General features: G+C 37.8%; 1 protein-coding gene across 4 annotated transcripts in view; it reads left to right on the forward strand.

Annotated features, from left to right (window-relative positions):
- ST3GAL3 (ST3 beta-galactoside alpha-2,3-sialyltransferase 3) overlaps window positions 1–20733 on the forward strand; it is a 216014-nt gene that overhangs the window by 127681 nt on the left and 67600 nt on the right. For all 4 annotated transcript variants that reach the window (XM_081323183.1, XM_081323186.1, XM_081323184.1 and 1 more), the window contains 2 exons: window positions 8943–9037; window positions 18717–18780. In XM_081323183.1, the coding sequence (XP_081179309.1) occupies window positions 8943–9037; window positions 18717–18780 (159 nt within the window). The remainder of the gene's footprint in view (window positions 1–8942; window positions 9038–18716; window positions 18781–20733) is intronic.

Below are 20733 nucleotides of genomic sequence, written 5' to 3' on the forward strand. Positions count from 1 at the left end.
ACTGCTTGTAATGATCCATCCTCTAATAAATTTGAAGCTTATATTGTTGTATATAGGGTTCCCCTTGAAGATACTTTAGATTTTCTAAGAGTGTAAGAGTAAGAGCCAAGAGCAACTCCAAGAGAGTATAAAGAGTAGCAATGAAGGGCGTCTCCTGGCTGCCAGAAGGATAAGTCTTTGATACCAGGATATTTTCAAAAGAATCCTTCCTCTAATAGTTAACGACTGGATAGATTGCCTGAATTTCTGTGCATCCTTTTGCTGCAAGTGGCTTATGGTACAACCTCTTACAGCAGTTTCCAGCTCAGCCCCTTGTAGAAAAATACATTACACAGCAATGTTAACACTGAAAGTAATGATGATGTAAAGATTTGATTTGAAGTGAACATAGTTCCAGTTATAAAATAATATATGTACAGACCAGATTTTTACAACAGCAATAGGTTGTTTAGAAAACAATATGAGAAAGAAGCAGCATACATGTGCTGATGTTAAAAAGTTGTGTGATAAATTGAATAGCTTGAAGTATGGAATGTTTTGTGCAAATATAGAATTGTTTGTTGAATGCAGTAAGAGTGGTATATAACAGAACGATTCAAATGTAGCAGAGAAGAAGACAAGGATATGTAATATTCCCTTGGTAGTTTGAAGTGTTTATTAATAAATGTATATTTAAAGGTGTGTTGTTTGGAGATGTGAATATATGTATGATTTGTATACATTTGACGTCATGTTGTTAGGTGAAGATTTAGATGATTTGCAGGGTGTGTTAGATCCATTCTACGATGAAACAAGAACTATGGAGAGAGGTAGTGCATAGCATTTGATCTATTGTGAAAAATGAATATTTGTTGTAAGAAACAAAACTGGTTGTGTGTAAGAGCATGCTTCTGTCTGTTTTATGATAGTGTTGGATATTCAGGAGAAACAAAATTAAATTGGATGTAGTGGAAATGGGGTGCTTAATTGTGTGTGATAAAACAAGAAGAAATGTATGAGTGTTGAAATCAATATAGATTGAATACAACAGTGAATGATGAGCGAAAATGAAGTATTCATGATTCATTCATATAAACAGAATTACAAAACAAATATAGGAAGGAAATGTGAATGTGTTGAAGAGAACAGGAGGATCAAGAAAGTCATGGCTGGATGAAGATGATGGTATCCTCAAAAGAGAGTGAGAAGCTTAAAGAGCAAAACACATTTAATGAATATGGTAGAAATAAGTATAGTTAGAAAATTATGAAGAGATATAGTGAATGAAGTTGATGTGTTGCAGATTTAGCTTTCTTTTATTTTACTTTTTCAGGCCCTAATTTTTTTCGGTTTACTATTTCTTATTCCGTTTTGTGTGTTGCCTAACATTGCTTACCTCTGAAAGAAATAGCCTGTGGATATGCATGCATGTATGTAAGGATATTTAGCTACTTTCTAACTGCAAGTTAAACAGTCAAGTGATGTGCTTCTCCCTCATCTTGGATAAATCCAGGGCAAGGATGTGGTTAAACACTCAATTACTCTGGCACTTGGCAGAGAGAACTGACTCCCACATTAAAGTCTAAACAGAAATAGCTTTTGGGTCAAACTGAGGTCCAAAGGATATTTCTCCTTTGTAACCATAAATCTCTGAAAAACAAGCTTTGTAATTAACCCAGCTGACATTATCCAGTGCTACTCACTCACATGATAAAATGTACAATATGTTATTTGGATCTGATCAGACCAAACAACTGCTTTTTCTTCTCATAAATAACTTTTAAGTGTTGCTTCTTAGCAGCTTTCCAGAGACATTTACAAAGAAAATGCTCTGGAAATAGAGGCTCATTTCTGTAGTAGAAAGAAAAAGTATTGTGCTGTGTTTTATTATTATTATTATTATTATTATTATTATTATTATTATTATTATTATTATTATTATTATTATTATTATTATTATTATTATTATTATTATTATTATTATTATTATTATTATTATAAAATTTCAATATGCTTTCAGATCTTTCAAGCCAAGCATCTGTGGAATATTCTTCCTTTCTTAATCATCTGAGAAATAAAGAACATGAATGATTGTCATTATTTGGCTAAACGCTGGTGGTTTGTTCAGCTACTATCGCTGATGTCATGCTACAAACTTATATTACAAAAGAAAAACATCCAGTGTTCTGTTGAAGACAGTAAATAGCTTTTCACTTTGAGAGGACCACTAGACAGTTAGGACTATTAAAGGCCTGTTTACAATAATCCATCTTCTGTTGGTTGTGTGGCTAATACTATATAGGTGCTGTACAAGTTGTTTTTAGATGCTGGCTGTTTTAGAATTTAGGCAGCCTACATCATTATTGTTGAGAAATAGACCAGCATAAAAAAGGAAATGGAATTAGAGAAGAATATAGAAAGAAAGAAAAGCAACTCTCCTGACTCTGAGACACAAAATGCATTAGTAACAATAATAATGAGATTTGTTTAATCAAAGCTGATTAAAAAAGCTTTTTAATGAAATGAAAAATATTTCTAGTGAATAAATATATTTAACAAAACACTAAAGTTCTGTTTTTTCTAGTATAACCTAATATTAACCCCTTTCAAAATTAATCTTTTTCTTTCTCATTCCACATAATATCTCCTGAGATACAAGCGAGTGTGCTGTCAATGACTGCTCACCATGCTTCATCTGTTCCTTGCCAGCCATTTTACTGATAAATCTCTTATTCTTGTAATTGTTTTGGTAAAAATCAATCTAATCCTGAATATGGTTTGAGGTGGATTCATTTTGTTTTCTGATTTTGGAGACTATGTTATTCTGTACATATGTTTGCCAGTCTGACACATTGTACTTTTATCTTCTCCCTTCTGTCTTTCCTTTTTTATAACTCAGCTTAACATTTTAGATAAAACTGCTTAGGCAACAGTTCAGATAACAATAAATATTATTGATTTTTTTTTTTAAAAAAAGCTCTTCTTTATGTGCATATTTCTCCAATTTCCCAGTTTTATCTGTTGCTGATTAACTTAAAGGGAACACATTTACAGTTTTTCCCCTCTGATAATCTGTCTTTTAGATCGAAGTTTTTTCAAAGTGTGCCTGAAGACCCCTGGGGGGGGTTGTTTAATCCAAGACCTTCACATGAATCAGCAAAATCAAAATTATTTGTCAGTCTATGCTGAAAAATAATATAATGTTAACATTCTATGAAACAATTGTGAGAAGCAGTAGTGGCAAACAATGTGTTATTTAAATTTTAATATGATAAACATTGATAACAAAGCAAAAGCTGTTTTGAGGTCCTCTGTAATTTTTAAGGGATTCTGTGAGAAAAGGGCTTTAAAAACATTGGTTCTAGATTTTGTCAACAGTAGACACACATACTACTGGTGGTCCATTTCTTTATTTGGACCCAGGGGAAATTTGTTCCCATAACAATAAACATTGCTTTAGTCCCAGTGAAATCTTCCTTATTACTTTGGATATACTATATATTGTCAATAACATTGTTACAGATTTCTAATAGATATTGTGATGGTGTATGTTTTACAGTGATTAAGGTTGTTGGAAGGGACCTTGGAGGTCTTCTAGTTCAACCCCCTGGTCAGGCAGGAAACCCTATACCATTTCTGACAAACGGCTGTCCCATCTCTTATTAAAAACTTCCAGTGTTGGAGCATTCACAGTTTCTGGAGGCAGGTTGTTCCACTGATTAATTGTTTTGTCAGGAAATTTCTCCTTAGTTCTAGGTTGCTTCTCTCTTTGATTAGTTTCCATCCATTGCTTCTTGTCTTGCCTTCAGGTGCTTTGGAGAATAGCTTGATTCCCTCTTCTTTGTGGCAACCCCTGAGATATTGGAACACTGCTATCATGTCACCCCTAGTCCTTCTCTTCATTAAACTACACATACCTAATTCCAGCAACTGTTCTTTATACGTTTTAGCCTCCAGTCCCCTAATCATCTTTGTTGCTCTTCTCTGTACTCTTTCTAGAGTCTCAACATCTTTTTTACACCGTGGTGACCAAAATTGGATGCAGTATTCCAAGTGTGGCCTTACCAAGGCATTGTAAAGTAGTATTAACATTTCACGTGATCTTGATTCTATCCCCTCTTAATGCAGCCTAGAACTGTGTTGGCTTTTTTGGCAGCTGCAGCACATTGCTGGCTCATATTTAAGTGATTGCCCACTAGGACTCCAAGATCCCCCTCACAGTTACTACTATTGAGCAAGGTACCACCTATATTATACCTGTGCATTTGGTTTTTCTTGCCTAAATGTAGAACCTTACTTTTTTCACCATTGAATTTCATATTGTTAGAGAGCACCCTATGTTCACGTCTATCAAGATCCTTCTGTATCTTAAACCTGTCTTCTGGAGTGTTGGCTATTCCTGCCAGCTTGGTGTCGTCTGCAAATTTGATGAGTTCCCCATCTATCCCCTCATCCAAATCATTGATGAAGATGTTGAAGAGCAGTAGGCCCAGAACAGAGCCCTGGGGCACCCCACTACACACTTCCTTCCATGTAGATGCAGTTCCATTGAGGGCCACACGCTGAGTACGGCCAGTCAGCCAGCTATGAATCCATCTGGTGGTGATGCTGTCTAACGTAAGATTTTTCTATCTTATCAAGCAGTAGTTTGTGGTCTACTTTATCAAATGCCTTACTGAAGTCCAAGTAAATTATATCCACAGCATTCCTCTGGTCCACTAATTTTGTCACCTGGTCAAAGAATGCAATAAGATTTGTCTGACACGATCTGTTTTTGACAAACCCATGTTGGCTTTTGGTAATGACTTTGTTTGCCTCTAGGTGTTCACTGATTCATTGCTTGATTATCTTTTCCAGAATCTTCCCAGGTATTGAGATCAGACTGTAGTTTCCTGGATCCATTTTTCCCCTTTTTTTGAAGATGGGAACAATATCAGCTCTTTTCCAGTTCTCTGGTAGTTCCCCAGTGCTCCAGGATCTTTGATTAACATAAATAAATACTGCAATAGAAAAATGTGGCAGTTGGAGGGGATGCCTGTTTTTGTAAAAAAAAGAGCAGGGAGAGGTGCATTCTGGCAGTATATAACTTTCGATTCAGATTCTTTGATATGATTGGTGAAATTTAAGGTGGGAAAGGATGAGACACCTGTTCTGGAGAAAAATAGTGAGAGGAATCCTTCTCATGCTGACATCCTGTTCATTAATTATATTTTTATGTCAACCAGTAACTGCCTATTAAAGTACTATTTTAAATATTAACAGATACAAGCAAGTGTAGATATATCATCATCACTAGTGCTAGTGTCATCTGCTGTATTCAATTCGAACTAACTTTTCTGGAAGGAACCCTGGGATTTCCAACAATTGAAATTTGCACGCCATTAGTTAGCCTGGTATTTTATTTATTTATTTTTATTTTAATTCCATTTATATCCCGCCCTTCTCCGAAGACTCAGGGCGGCTTACAAACTTAGCAGGTATTCTTATTCTACTAATGGTTCAGCATTACATACCACTTTGAAATGGATTTGTGGGGAAAGAAACACTTCTGACCAGAACTCTGTTTTAGAACATTACTAGCTCTGGAACTTCCTAGAAATCATTCAGTGCCATTGATGTATTCTTGCCATTGTGCTTCGCCACATCCTCTGCTGTTTCAAAGATTTATTTTTTTCCCCTGAGCTAGGCACTTCTACCTGCCACAGTAAGTTGTGTAATTGCATGGGCTGTATTTTGGTCTAGAAGTTTGCATGTTGCAGTCCTGGTCTAATCACAGGACAGCAGGTTTACTAGGTAAAGGGGCCAAAATACAGGTTTGCTCTACTAAGAAGAATACCAGCCTGGTGGCAAGTAAGACATTTCCAGGTTACTTCATTTAGTTTTCATGGGCTGAAAGGGAAACTGGGGTAGGTGAGCAGGCAGGGCAATCTACTCATTCCCTGACCAATCAATGAGTATTACAGTTGCAAGAAAAAGTATGTGAACCCTTTGGGATTACGTGGAGTTTTGCATGAATTGGCCATAAAATGTGCTCTAAACATCAAGTAAGTCACAACAATAGAAAAACACAGTCTGCTTAAAATAATACTACACAAACATTAGCTGTTGTCATGTTTTAAGATGGTAGAGGACAGGAAGGCCTGGAGGAATGTTGTCCATAGGGTCGCGATGGGTCGGACACGACTTCGCAGCTAACAACAACAAAGATGGAAACATTCACAGAGCAGGGTGGAAAAAGTATGTGAACCCCTAGCCTAATGACTTCTCCAAGAGCTAATTGGAGCCAGGAGTGAGTCAACCTTGACTCCAATCAGTGTGATGATATTGGATGTGTTGCTGACAGCCGTCCTGCCCTTTAAAAACACACACCTGTTTTGGGTTTACTGGTCTCAAGAAGCACTGTCTGATGTGAACCATGCGTTGCAGAAAAGAGCTCTCAGAAGACCTACGATCAAGAATTGTTGACTTGCATGAAGCTGGAAAGGGTTACAAAAGTATCTCCAAAAGCCTTGATGTTCATGTGTCCACGGTAAGACAGACTGTCTAACAAATGGAGAAAGTTTAGCACTGTTGCTACTCTCCCTAGGCGTGGTCGTCCTGTAAAATTGACTGCAAGAGCACAGTGCATAATGCTTAATGAGGTAAAGAAGAATCCTAGAGTGTCAGCTAAAGACCTACAGAAATCTCTGGCACATGCTAACATTTTTGTTGACACATCTACAATAAGGAAAACATTAAACATGGAGTACATAGGAGGACACCACAGAGGAAGCCATTGCTGTCCAAAAAAAATATTGCAGCATGTTTGAAGTTTTCAAAAGAGCACCTGGATGTTCCACAGCACTACTGGCAAAATATACTGTGGACAGATGAAACCAAAATTGAGTTTTTTGGGAAAAACACACAACACTATGTGTGGAGAAAAAAAGGCACAGCACACCAACATCAAAACCTCATCCCCACTGTAAAACATGGCGGAGGGAGCATCATGGTTTGGGGCTGCTTTGCTGCCTCAGGGCCTGGACGGATTGTTGTCATTGATGGGAAAATGAATTCCAGAGTTCATCAGGACACTTTGCAGGAAAACGTACGACCATCTGTCCGCCAACTGAACTTCCGCAGAGGATGGGTGATGCAACAGGACAATGACCCAAAGCATACAAGTAATTCAACAAAACAATGGCTTCAACAGAACAGAATACGCCTTCTGGAGTGGCCCAGTCAGAGTCCTGACCTCAACCCGATTGAAATGCTGTGGCATGACCTTAAGAGAGCGATTCACACCAGACATCCCAAGAATATTGCTACACTGAAACAGTTTTGTGAAGAGGAGTGGTCCAAAATTACTCCAGATCGTTGTGCGGGTCTGATCTGCAACTACAGGAAACGTTTGGTTGAGGTTATTGCTGCCAAAGGAGGGTCAACCAGTTATTAAGTCCAAAGGTTCACATACTTTTTCCACCCTGCACTGTGAATGTTTCCATCTTATGTTCAATTAAAACATGACAACAGCTAATGTTTGTGTAGTATTATTTTAAGCAGACTGTGTTTTTCTATTGTTGTGACTTACATGACGTTTAGAGCGCATTTTATGGCCAATTCATGCAAAACTCCACGTAATCCCAAAGGGTTCACATAGTACTTTTTCTTGCAACTGTAATTGACTGGAACTTGTCTGGTTACGGATTAGCTGTTGGGTTGCAGCAAACATTGCAGCCATACAGCACAGAAATCCTTGTAGTATCTAAAATGATGAGAACATCTCAATTCTGAAATTAAAAGACTTGGGCAATGGAATTGTTGTCATATATTGCCCAGTATGGTTGAACATCCATCTATAGGAACACATGCCCTGAAGTTTGTTTTTAAAAAAGTTTAATTAATCTGACACATTTTTATTTATATAAAAAGGAGAAATGAAGAGATGGGAACAGCAACAACAGGATAATGTAGTGAGCATTTGTGTGGGAGTGAGAGAGAATAAAGAGCACACCACTGCTGCTACTAGGAGATAACAAATTTTAGCCTGTACAATTATATCCTAAGGAAAATATTTTCCAAGCACATTATATAAAGTATGATTTTCTTTTAGTCATTTTGTGATGATGTCCTACTCTAGTAGAAACTATTGATTTTTTTCCCTTCTAAACTGTTGATTTTTTTCTCCTAAATTCAGTAAACACCAGAAATGGCTACTGTTGTCAGAAACTTTAAAATACTAATATTTTCCATATGTATAGTATGTGATTCATTATCTTGTTATAAACCTAACTAGAATCTTGAAATAGCATTCCTACAGATGGGAGGTTGAGTGGTAGTTGTTTGTTTATGGCTACACAGTTAATTCATAGTAGAGGTAAAAGTTGAAGCAGGGACTTCTCATACACATGATGGGGGATGATGGGGAAGCATGATGGGGGATGGGTGCTACCTTGCAATGAGTCCTGATACAGCTGGGTAGCCTGTTATGTGCTCCACTCTTTTGTTTGTATTCAAACTTTTAAGTACACTTAATACATAAGAATGCTTTGTATTCTAAGCAGTGCACTTTCTTAGACACTTATTTATTTCTGGCTAACTTCAAATATGATAAGCCATAACAGAATTTTACCTTAGCTTAGAATAATTGTGAACATTATCTGTGAACCAGATCATTATAACTTGCTCAGCAAATTACAGTTAAAATAACTTATGCTATAATATTATGTGTGAACCTATTCTCTGTATTGCTCCTGATTAGATGAGTACCACCATTACAGGCTTTAAATTGCCTATTTGCTTTAAATAATATTAAAATGCTTACTCACACTGATTTCCAGGATAATATTGAATGGAGCTATAAATTCCTTTTGTTCTGAATTTTTTATTTGATACCACACTTATTTTGTAAAACTTTTCCTTGAAATTTTGGTTTTTCACTTTCTTTTCTCTTATAAAAGCATTCCTTTTCGTTATATTTATAGATTCTCCAAACCAGCACCAATGTTTTTGGATGATTCCTTCAGGAAATGGGCAAGAATTCGGGATTTTCTTCCACCTTTTGGGATTAAAGGACAAGGTAGGATAACATATTAAGCCACTATGATTGTGTTCTGCATATTATCTTTACAGCTTATGGACTTGTTTAATAAAGAAATTTGTAATATTTTAAATTTCTTTCTTTTGAGTAAGGTAGTGCAAAATTGTCCTAAACAGAGCACTATTTTACATTTTCAATCTTCTGTAGCCACTTAAGAAAGGTGAGTAAGAAGGATGTTGACAATGACATAATTGGAAACAAATTTGCCTCCCATAAAAGTTTAATTTATGGAAGGAACTTGAAGATAGGAAATTATTCAACACAAAGTATACCAATTCAGGTGATAGTATCCTTTGTTTTAGTATTCCATAAAAATGCTGGAATGGTTCTCCATGAAGTCTGCCTTGTTAAACACAATGTCTAAGATAGTGTTTGGTAGATAAATGCAATCTCACAACCCTGTATGTCTTCATATCACAAAAAGGAGCAGAGTAGAATATAATTAAATATAAAAGTTCCATAAATTAAGTATTTTATTATATATACAGTACAATATTTAGTTGTTGTATCAGAAGGAGACTCACTGAGGCATGGGCACTTCCAAATCCTTGGACATAATTAGTCCACATTCTATAACCATAGCCAAGATATGTAAGTACTTCACCTTTTATAGATATTTGCCTTCCTACTGGAGAGGCATCCTTCCTAGAAAAGTGACAAATAGCCACTGTGCAATTATATTTTTTTAGAAATATTGACTGTGGAAATGATTGAAAGTACAGAGAGAAACAGGATTACTCACTAACAGCAGATTTACAGGATCACTTTTCTTGCAGGGTATAGATTATAGATCTCTGTGTGGGTTATTTTCTTTTTACTGGCTGAGTATTTTAGCCAAGAAATATCAGCATAGAGAATTGTGGTACAGGATGACTGAAAGTCTTTGGGCAGACATTGTTTTGTATTTCCAAGTTGCTGCCACTTTGTGCCACCACTATAGAACTGTTAATCTAGGGTTTTATGTTGGATTTTCTTCAGTTGAAACCAGAAACTGCTGTTTGAAATGGCTGGGAGCTGAAGCAGTGGGAGCAAAGCAAATGAATGGCTTGTATAGTGCCCTCTTGGGACCAAACCTTGTGCCAGGATTCAGTCTAAAGCAGTTTGTACTTGTGGGAGGAAAGAATTATTGTTCTTAGCAAACTAGTAGGTCTAATGACAGTGCTGACAGACCAGAGCGTGAGTGAAGCAAATGGCACCCTTCTCACATCACACTCTCGAGCACACATCACTTGAAATTCTTGCATCAGCTTTTTCCCTTATCCCAGGGGAGGCACTGGGGATGAATTATTGTGACTTGTTGATGGGATCAAAACCTCATTAAGGTTTTCAGTCAAGACTAGTCAGATACTGGTTGAAACAGGGTGGCAGGAGAAAGATGCTGATGATGGCTGCCAGAATCAGAGCACCTGGGAGATTGAGCAACTTTCTAGAGAATGATAATCAGTTGAGCATCAGAAATCTTGAGATCTGATCTAACTGAAAAATTTGGCTGTTGTCAAGGGAGATTCACAACATAGTATAAACCTTGGGAAATGCTTTGTGCAGATGTTCGGGACTTTGGGCATTTGTATCATCATGTGTTTACCTGAAATTCAAATGAAAATTGACTGGCATAATTCTGTCAACTTGAAGGTCAGCTAGCTGTGAGTATGTGGACTGCATCATTATATTTCAGAATTCCAAACTACTGTATCAGAGTAGTTTTAGAGATTCCCCCCCCCCCGTAAATAGATTTTAGAAGTCTTTATAGAAAACGACATGCCATATCAGACTTTGAATGGAGAGATTGATGCCAGGAAAAAAGAGGCCACATAATTTCATCATCCATTTTGGGACATCAAACAAAAATAAATAAACCCTAGTACATTTCTAAAATTTAATATTACATATAGCACAGTTCAGCCTAAGTCTTAAATATATATACATATATAGATATTTTTCATATATAAACTTTTTCCCCTCTGATCTTGTGCTCCAGAATGGCATGGGAAGAGCATGTAGTATTTATGGTCTGGATGCAAACCCTCACAGGACAGAGATTTCTCATGCTTGGTTTGTTGTTTCCCAACCTCTCACTATTTAATTTTACTTGTATTGTTTTCTTCTGAATGATGTTCCTGGTTTTTCCCATGCATCTTATTTTCTAAAGTGGATTCATTATGCCTTCTCTAGAGATGATGCTCTCTGTGATGTATCATTTGGAGCAATGAAGTGTACTTTGCTGTGTACTTCATTGCTTTCCATTCCCCAAATTGATCCAGATAATGGGGATGTTTGCAACTAGACATTGCCATTGTGTTTATTAAACTTACATATGAAATATATCATACTGGAATTCTTTATTGTGTAAATTTTATGGGATTAAGATGATTTGGTCAAAGATATGGACAGCAGCTATAGTTCAACAACCAATAAGAAATAACACAACTTGATATTAATAATATCAATACAATATCAAATCTGAATCCTAATTACTACTGTAAGAGCCGTGGTGGTGCAGTGGTTAGAATGCAGTACTGCAGGCTAACTCACTGCTTACTCCAGGAGTTCAATTTTGAGCAGTTCAAAGTTGACTCAGCTTTCCATCCTTCCGAGGTTGGTAAAATGAGGACCCAGATTGTTGGGGGCAATATGCTGACTCTATAAACATGCTAATTCTATAAACCTCTTAGAGAGGGCTGTAAAGCACTTTGAAGTGGTATATAAGTCTAAGAGCTATTGCTACCTAGGAACAGTCTTCAAATGTTTGCCTTTTGAGGCTTCCTTTTGATAATTTTGACACTGTAGGAATTTTGTCCTCAAGATATTTACAGGTAGTTTCTGTTACTAAGCAAGTCAGTTGTTAAGTGAGTCACACCCAATGTAATGATCTTTTTTGTCATTGTTAAGAGAATTACTGAAGTTGCTAAGTGAATTATGCAGTCATTAAGTGAATTCAGCTTCTCCCATTGACTTTGCTTTGACAGAAGCCAACTGGGAAGGTTGCAAAGACAATTACATAACCCTTGGATACTGGAAACATTATAAATTCGTCCCAGTTGCCAATCACCCAAATTTTGATCATGTGGTCAAGGGGATGCTGCTGCAGTTGTAACTATGAAGACCAGTTGTAAATCATTTTTTCCCCAATGCCGTTGTAATTTCAAATGGTCACTAAATGAATGGTTCTAAGTTGTGGGCTACCTATTAAAAAAAGTGATCTCTGAGGAAGTGGTGTGATTTTGCTATGATAGAAATAATAAACAGACTCATCCAATTCAGTATCTTCCAGAAATATTACAATAGCAATTACAGGAGTACGAGTAGAAGTCTCAAGTTTCCAGATGTTGGAAGATTGGCCTATATGCCAGCAAAAAGTATGGTCTGTGCTGTGTGTTATATTATATTCTAAGTATCTCGTTAAGGGGATATATTTAGCCTTGCATGTTCCAGAACTGGGAAAATCAAGAGCCATTTTTCACTGCTTGTTTTCTATGAATTTTTATATTTAGATCTTGACTTTAGGCTGACCTTGAAATTTGTGATGTTCTGGGAAAGGGATAATAAACATTAGAGAAAAAGCAAGTAATGACCACACAGAAAGCAAAGTCTTTCTCTGTTTCTGAAGTGTAAGTGTAGAGAGTTTCTCTGTGATATGTAAACATTTGTTTCTGCTCATTATGTTCTAACTTTCTATTCTATGTTTGAGAGAAATATCCTTATTTACCCTTCTGCCCTCAAAAGTCACTGTGATGTTTCTGACAAATTTGTACTCCTCTTGGCTTTTAACATTATTTCTTCCCATCCTTTTCTGGCTCTGTTTGCACAAGCATGGGGATTTGAGTAATTGAGCCCACACTATTGGTGAATAGTATGCTTTGGAGCCCTTTTATATTAATGTGCTGGAAGGGTTTTGTTTGTTTGTTTGTTTATTACAAACATGCATTTAAGGTTTGTTTGTTTTTGCCATCCAGAATCACATTGGTAATATAAGCTGTCATATAAATTGATACATGGAAAAATAAATACACCTGCTATGGGGATGAAACATTTGTTTTCAGTGTTCACACACCAGTTAGTTTTGCTACATTCACATAACAATATGATCTTTGTTCATCTCTCATTTCTTTTATTATATGATAATGCCCCCCTTTCTGTTTTTCCAAGGAAGAATTATGCAGCTAAGTTCATTCTGTGAAGTATTTGCATCCACATCATATAATGAGAGCAAGCTCACGTACAGTTAATGTACAAGATTAAGGAGCTCTTGGCCAAAGTCAGGTGGCCCAATAACCTAGGATGTATTAAAGGTTAGTTTTATTGTGACTTGAAATCTCATTAATACTGATTGGAACTTCCCTAGAGAAAAGAGAGTATTCTAAAAAATGTCACTCACGGAGCTGAAGGAAAATAAATACAACTTATTTATGCAAGAATTTCTCTTTATTTTAATTATAATAAAACTTTTACATGAAGTCTTCTTCTTCTTCTTCTTCTTCTTCTTCTTCTTCTTCTTCTTATTATTATTATTATTATTATTATTATTATTATTATTATTATTATTATTATTATTATTATTATTATTATTATTATTATTATTATTGGAGGTCCTCTAGTCCAACCTCCTGCTCAGGCAAGAAATGGTTGTCCAGTCTCTTCTTAAAAGCTTCCAGTGTTAGAGCATTCACAGCTACTGGAGGCAGGTTGTTCCACTGATTAATTATTCTAATTGTCAGGAAATTTCTCCTTAGTTCTAGGTTGCTTCTCTGATTAGTTTCCATCTATTGCTTCTTGTCCTGCCTTCAGATGCTTTGGAGAATAGTGTTGTGATTCAGTGTCAGCCTGTGCTCCCAGCAGCTGAGTCCGATGAATCTGAGGAGGAGGAAGAGGGGTTTGGAGAGCCTTTGGTGTCAGAGGGAAACTCTGATGCACTGCAGGACTCTCAGCCTGGCCCCTCCAGTCATGTTCCTCATGAGGCTCAGCTGTGTGAGTACAAGGTGTCGGACTCAGAAAAGTCACAGCTGAATCTGTTCAGAGACGCTAGAAGCAGAAGGCAATCCAGCAGAGCAGAGCAGAGAACATCAATGAGGCAACTCAGTGAGAGGAGGAGAAGGCAGTGAGAAGCCACGCCTTGGGACTGATAATAAAAGGGGAAGGTGTGGGCAGGGCTGGTTGCTGAAGGCAACCGTTTGGAGACATTTTAAGAGAATCCTGGTCTGTTCTTGCTACTTCTGTTTAACTCTTGTTTGTTGACTCTTGTTTGATATTTTGATTCATTTATTGAAGGAAATATTCTGTTGCTTTTTTGTTTGAACTGTAAATAAATTTGGGTTGGGTTTTTCCAGCCTATTGACTGTAAAAAGGAAAAAGGGGTTGTCCCTGACACACAAACAGGGCCGGTCATAGGCTGGAACAGAACAAATAGCTTGACTCCCTCTTCTTTGTGGCAACCCCCGAGATATTGGAACACTGCTATTATGTCACCCCTAGCCCTTCTCTTCATTAATCTAGACATACCTAATTCCAGTAACCGTTTGTTTATATGTTTTAGTCTCCAGTCCCCTAATCATCTTTGTTGCTCTTCTCTGTACTCTGTCTAGCATCTCAACATCTTTTTTACATTGTGACCACCAAAACTGGATGCAGTGTTCCATGTGTAGCCTTACTAAAGTGTTATAAAGTGGTATTGAAGTGGTTTTTCTTGATTTTTCCTGCTCCAAATGTGATTAATTTTTTTAGTACTTCATAAGGCTTGTTGTTGAAGCTCTCCATGTAAGGAATATATTTGCTCTCTTTGAATGAATCCATAGCAGATAAAAAGTGTGTTTACCATACTAAGCTAGGCTAAATCTTCAAATGGAGCCTGTTGGAAGTTACAAGACTGAAATTTGCTATTTTTATTGTATATTGTGGAATGTTTTATATAAAAGACACTCTGTATAAACTTAGGGGAAGCTGACTCATTCTGCTTACAGACCAGGCTTGGAACACCAGATTGTTGATCTCTAGAAGTGAGCACTGAATCATTAAGCCTAGTAGGTGTTTATCCAATCTTCATATAAAAGCAGAGCAACAGCAGTATATTAGAGAAAGTAAGTTGGGTCTTTGAAAGAATCTTTGTATTGTCTGAGGAGTGATTGGCTTAAATTACTGCAGCAGCATGATCAAACAGCTTTCCCAGGATCTTCCCAGTGTTTGTAGCTGCATATGCTACAGGATTTCATGTGGGTTATTATAGATTGAAAGCTGAATTAAAATCCTATGAGTCATCACTCAGCGCAAACAGGTAATCCCCGAGTTACGAGCATTCACTTAACACTTGTTCGAAGTTATGTGATAAGCGCCTCCAGTGCTTACAAGCAGGTCCCGAAATTATGAATATTGCAGCACCACGGTAGTCGTTCACCCTTATGAATGACTACAGAGGCTCTGCAACATTCACCCTGGTTATTCCCTTCCTCCCCACCCCCACTCTGGGTCTCCCTATTCACCAGACCTTCAATACTAACCCTGTGAAGTTCGAGATCCTTCGCTTTCTTGGCTGCTCCAGGCCTTCGGTGCATTCGCAGAGAATAGAGGCCTAGCAGAAGGCCTCTGGTGCCCAGATTGGGCCATGGAAGCATCCCCTGGGCTCAGATCCGGGCGGCAGTGGCCTGAAAAAGGCCTCTGGCATCCAGATTGGGCCGCTGCAGGGCCATGGAAGCATCCCCCAGCATCAGATCCGGGCTGCAGTGGCCTGGAAAAGGCCTCCAATCCCCTGATCCAGCCTCTGGAGGTACACGGAAACGTCCCCTACACTCAGATCTGGGTGGCAGCGGGAACTGCGGCAGACAGATCTTTTCCAGGTGAGTCCAGCGTGGCAGCAAGGAAGCGGGAAGTATGAGGTATCTTAGTGGGTTGGGGAGGCCTTCGGGGCCTGTTCCATCACTAGGCCCTCCATGGCTTCTCCACCCTAAGATACCTCATGTTCATTTGACGAGCTGCATGTGTCTTAACGAGCAAGGGAGTGATCTCTTTACTCCCATGAGTTTTCAAGTGGAATGGGCAGACTAAATTACACTCGTAACTCAAGGTCTAAATGTACTTAGGAATGATTCAAACTAAGTAGGTTCTATGTGAGTTGGGTCATCGAAAACATAAATATGCTCCATTATTGTCTTTGCATTATTTACTTACTTCCTGAATACTACTGCGAGTATTCTTAAATATACCACAGCTATTTGTAACATTTTTGTTACTAAGATTTCCCCATCACCCGTAATTCATAAATTATAGAAACTGGAATTGCCTCCTCAGGGTGCCTCCGGTCAGAGAATGCCGGCTGGTGGCCCCCAGGGGGAGGGCCTTCTCTGTGGGCGCCCCGGCTTTATGGAACCAACTGCCGGTTGAGCTCCGGATGGCACCAGATCTTTGCTCCTTCCGGCGCGGGTTAAAGACCCATCTATTTGAACAAGCTGGCCTGGCCTGATGGGGGAATTTTAGGGTTTTAATGTTTTTTATATTTTGATCGTTTTAATTCGGGCAATAATTTAATCTTCTTTTAACTTTTGTATTTCTATCTATATGCCCTGTTCACCGCCCTGAGTCCTTCGGGAGAAGGGCGGTATAAAAATTCAATAAATAATAATAATAATAATAATAAATCTGAGAAAGTTTAAGTGGATGATACAGCTATTGAAAATCTCTGGGTCACAAATAAGGAGCAATCTGTAAAGTAATGACTTTATTTGCTTTGAGGAAATCATTTTGGGATGCTAGGATTGGATATGTTTGTAATCAGTCATTAAAGTGAGGCAAAGCTGAATATGGAGAAGGGTAGAATTTGTACTTCTTTTTTGTCTTTCTCTGTTTCTCTTTCTCCTTGACTGTCTCTCTCATACATATGCACACACTCGCATACACAGTAGCTAGGTCCCATTGTATTTGTATAAAGGTAAAGGTAAAGGTTCCCCCGCACATGCGTGCTAGTCATTTCCAACTCTAGGGGCCGGTGCTCATCTCCGTTTCAAAGCCGAAGAGCCAGCGCTTGTCCGAGGACATCTCCATGGTCATGTGGCTGGCATGACTAGATGCCAAAGGCACATGGAACGCTGTTACCTTTCCACCGTATTGGTCCCTATTTTTCTACTTGCATTTTTATGTGCTTTCGAACTGCTAGGTTGGCAGAAGCTGGGACGAGTAACAGGCGCTCACTCTGTTACGCGGCACTCAGGATTCGACCCACCAAACTGCCGACCATCTGATCGACAAGCTCAGCATCCTAACCCACTGAGCCACCGCGTCCCTTATTGTATTTGTATAGAGCTTTCTAAATATATTCCATTCTTGAATTTTTAGAAGTTTTAGTGTCTAACAGAAAATAGTATTTCCCTCTATCATCCTCCTGCTAGGAAATTACTTAGAAAAAAGTGAATTCTTTTACTTTCTAAGAAACTTGACACCTTCAATTTTCCTCCTTAATTATAGCTATTAATAAGAGAAAAGGAGCATGATATTTATAACAAGAGCACTGGAAGTAGGTATGAATATGTAATACTGTCTTATTTGGCACAAAATGTACTTTCAATTTATGTATAAAAACACTTTTTTAAAAAACATGTTTCTCCAGAGATACCTACCTGTTGGCAGAGAGGTGGGTATCAACACATCTCCAGGTATATGTTGTTGCTTTCTCATTGGCTTGGTAGAGATAAGGTACACCAATACACTAGAGCCGGGGTAGGCAACCTCGGCTCTTTTATGATTCATGGACTTCAACTCCCAGAATTCCTGAGCCAGCATAGCTGGCTCAGGAATTCTGGCAGTTGAAGTCCATGAGTCATAAAAGAGCCGAGGTTGCCTACCCCTGCACTAGAGGCTAAATATACCTGTGGGATAAATAGTAATGCATTCTATGGTGACATTGAATAAAGTGTGGTTGCAGTTTTTCCCCATATTATAATGGCTGCCCATGATTATAATGCAAATTTCATTTGTATTGTTCTCCTAGCTAAAGAGACATACAGATTAAATATCTTCTTTTGTATTGTGTTTCAGCTCACAGTACACAGAGAAGGATAGTTTATTATTCAAGTAATTCCGGCTGGTGCATGTCTGAGAAAAATGTGAGGTGGTACGTCACAAAATATAGGTGGTCCTTACAACAGTTCATTTAGTGAGCATTCAAACTTAACAACTACACTGAAAAAAGTGACTTATGACCATTTTTCATACTTACAACCATTGCAGCATCCCCATGGTTATGTGATCAAAATTGACTCATTTTATGATGATTGCAATGTCCCAGGATCATTTGATCACCTCTTGTAACCTTCCAACAAGTAAAGTAAGTAGGAAAGCCAGATTCACTTCACCGTATTACTAATATAACAACTACAGTGATTCACTTAACAACTGTGGCAAGAAAGGTCATAAAAAGGGGCAAAACTCATTTAACAAATGACTCACTTAGCAACAAAAAATTTGGGCTCAATTTTTGGTTGAAAGGCAAGGACCACCTGTATTTTATATTGGCTATTCCTTTTCTGATTTCTTGTTGATGGGTTATAAATTAAAGCTTAAGATGCAGATTTATTCAGTAACCAATTTGATCCTGAAGTTTTTACCTGCCCCTCTTATGAATTTTGAAAAATCCTTGAAATGGCTTCACGCTCTAAAGTATTCTTTTTTTCCTCTACAGATAATCTAATCAAAGCCATCTTGTCAGTAACAAAGAATTACCACCTTACTTCAACCCTTGACAGGTGAGTAGATTTCCTAGTCCTGGCCTGTGAGATATATAGTATGTATTGCTTCTGAATTAATAAGGATAGAGAAAAGTTCCTATTACAGTTCTTGGTGTTGATAAAATAGATCTTTTTCTACAGCTGGTCTAATGGCATTTGGGAATGACAGTGGGAGAATGGGCCCAGGGGGGTCAGATAAGAGACAACATAGTCCACAGCTGGATAGTAGGTGGGCTACAGGCTCAGAAGGGGCCTTTCATAATTTCTTGGGGTGTAAGGAGATGGACAGAGAATTGTACTTTCAGACTTAAGAGATTTGTTAATTTTGCCTTACAGTAAAGTAAAATTAACTGTTCTGGACAGATTTCCTGACTGGTTAACCTGCTAAGGCTGACAGCTTTAAAATTTGTGTTTTCTAATGGCAATTCAATCTGCTTGATTGCAACCCTTTCAAAATAAAAGTGCTTTCTTTCAGTGTATTCTTTTAAATACATTAATTTGCCACAATTCCCCAAGTATGAATTTGTAATATTGTAAATATTTTATTTGAAGAACATAGAAAGTTTATCTTGTTCTCATTAGCCAGCCCTCTAACAAACTAACAACCCAGTTTTTATAATAGGTGGATGGCAACAAGGACTAATTATGGGATTTCTTACTACAGACCCCTAGGGCTGAGTTGGTGATGTGTATACTCCTCTTTGACTTCCATTTAGATTATGTGCATTCAATATTTTTCTGAATGATATATGCCCTGATTTCCTTGCAAACTCCAGTTACATTGGGACTTCAGCTTCATCATGGTCCTGCTGTTAGATGTTATGGAAGTTACTATGTGATACATCTGGCAGGTCGAAGAATGCTGTTGTACATTTAATATTGAACATGTTTAAATTTCATAGTTGTAATAAGTCCTACTTCCACATGTTCAAACTGAACACTACATTCTAGTGTTCTCTGAAATTAACTTTTTACCTAGTTTACACTTTTCTATATTTTCCATTAATCATTGTTCTGTCAGATTTTCTCTTCTTCATCACATATGCCTCATTTTCTAAAGCAAATGTTCATGACTTATCTTGCATTGCCAAAGACACTGAAAAATCAATACCGGTATTTTGATTTGTGGGGGAAAATGTGAAAAATCCTCTGCATAACCAAACACTGGGATTAATTTACTGCATCTGGGGCATATTTGAGATGAAACTGAGAGAGAAAGAAATAGAAGAGATTCAGGAAGTGTGTATACAGGTGAAGAATGAAGATTGTACAAATAGCAACAAGTGACTACCAACAACAATAGTGAAATTTATGAAACAAACTAGGTTTCACACAAGCTCAATAATCCATTTTATTGATTGGACCAAACCCCTTCCACCACTGTATGGATATGTTAAATCCCATCACCAGTTATAACAACAACAGCAACATTGGAAGAGACCCTGGAGGTCATCTATTCCAACCCCCTGCTCGGGCAGGAAACCCTATACCATTTCAGACAAATGGCTCTCCCGTCTCTTCTTAAAAAGTTCCAGTGTTGGAGCATTCACCACTTCTGGAGGCAGGTTATTCCACTGGTTAATTGTTTTAACTGTCAGGAAGTTTTTCCTTAGTTCTAGGTTGCTTCTCTCCTTGATTAGTTTCCATCCATTTCTTCTTGTACTGCCTTCAGGTGCTTAGAAGAATAGCTTGATTCCCTCTTCTATGCGGCAGCCCCTGAGCTATTGGAACACTGCTATCATGTCACCCCTCGTGTTTCTCTTCATTAAACTAGACATACCCAATTCCAGCAACTGTTCCTTATATGTTTTAGCCTCCAGTCCCCTAATCATCTATGTTGCTCTTCTCAGTAGTCTTTCTAGAGTCTCAACATCTTTCTTACACCGTGGTGACCAAAATTGGATGCAGTATTCCAAGTGTGGCCTTACCAAGGCATTGTAAAATAGTATTAACACTTCACGTGATCTTGAT

This window comes from Vipera berus (assembly GCF_964194415.1).
Source record: "Vipera berus genome assembly, chromosome: 3".
Lineage (NCBI taxonomy): Eukaryota > Metazoa > Chordata > Lepidosauria > Squamata > Viperidae > Vipera > Vipera berus.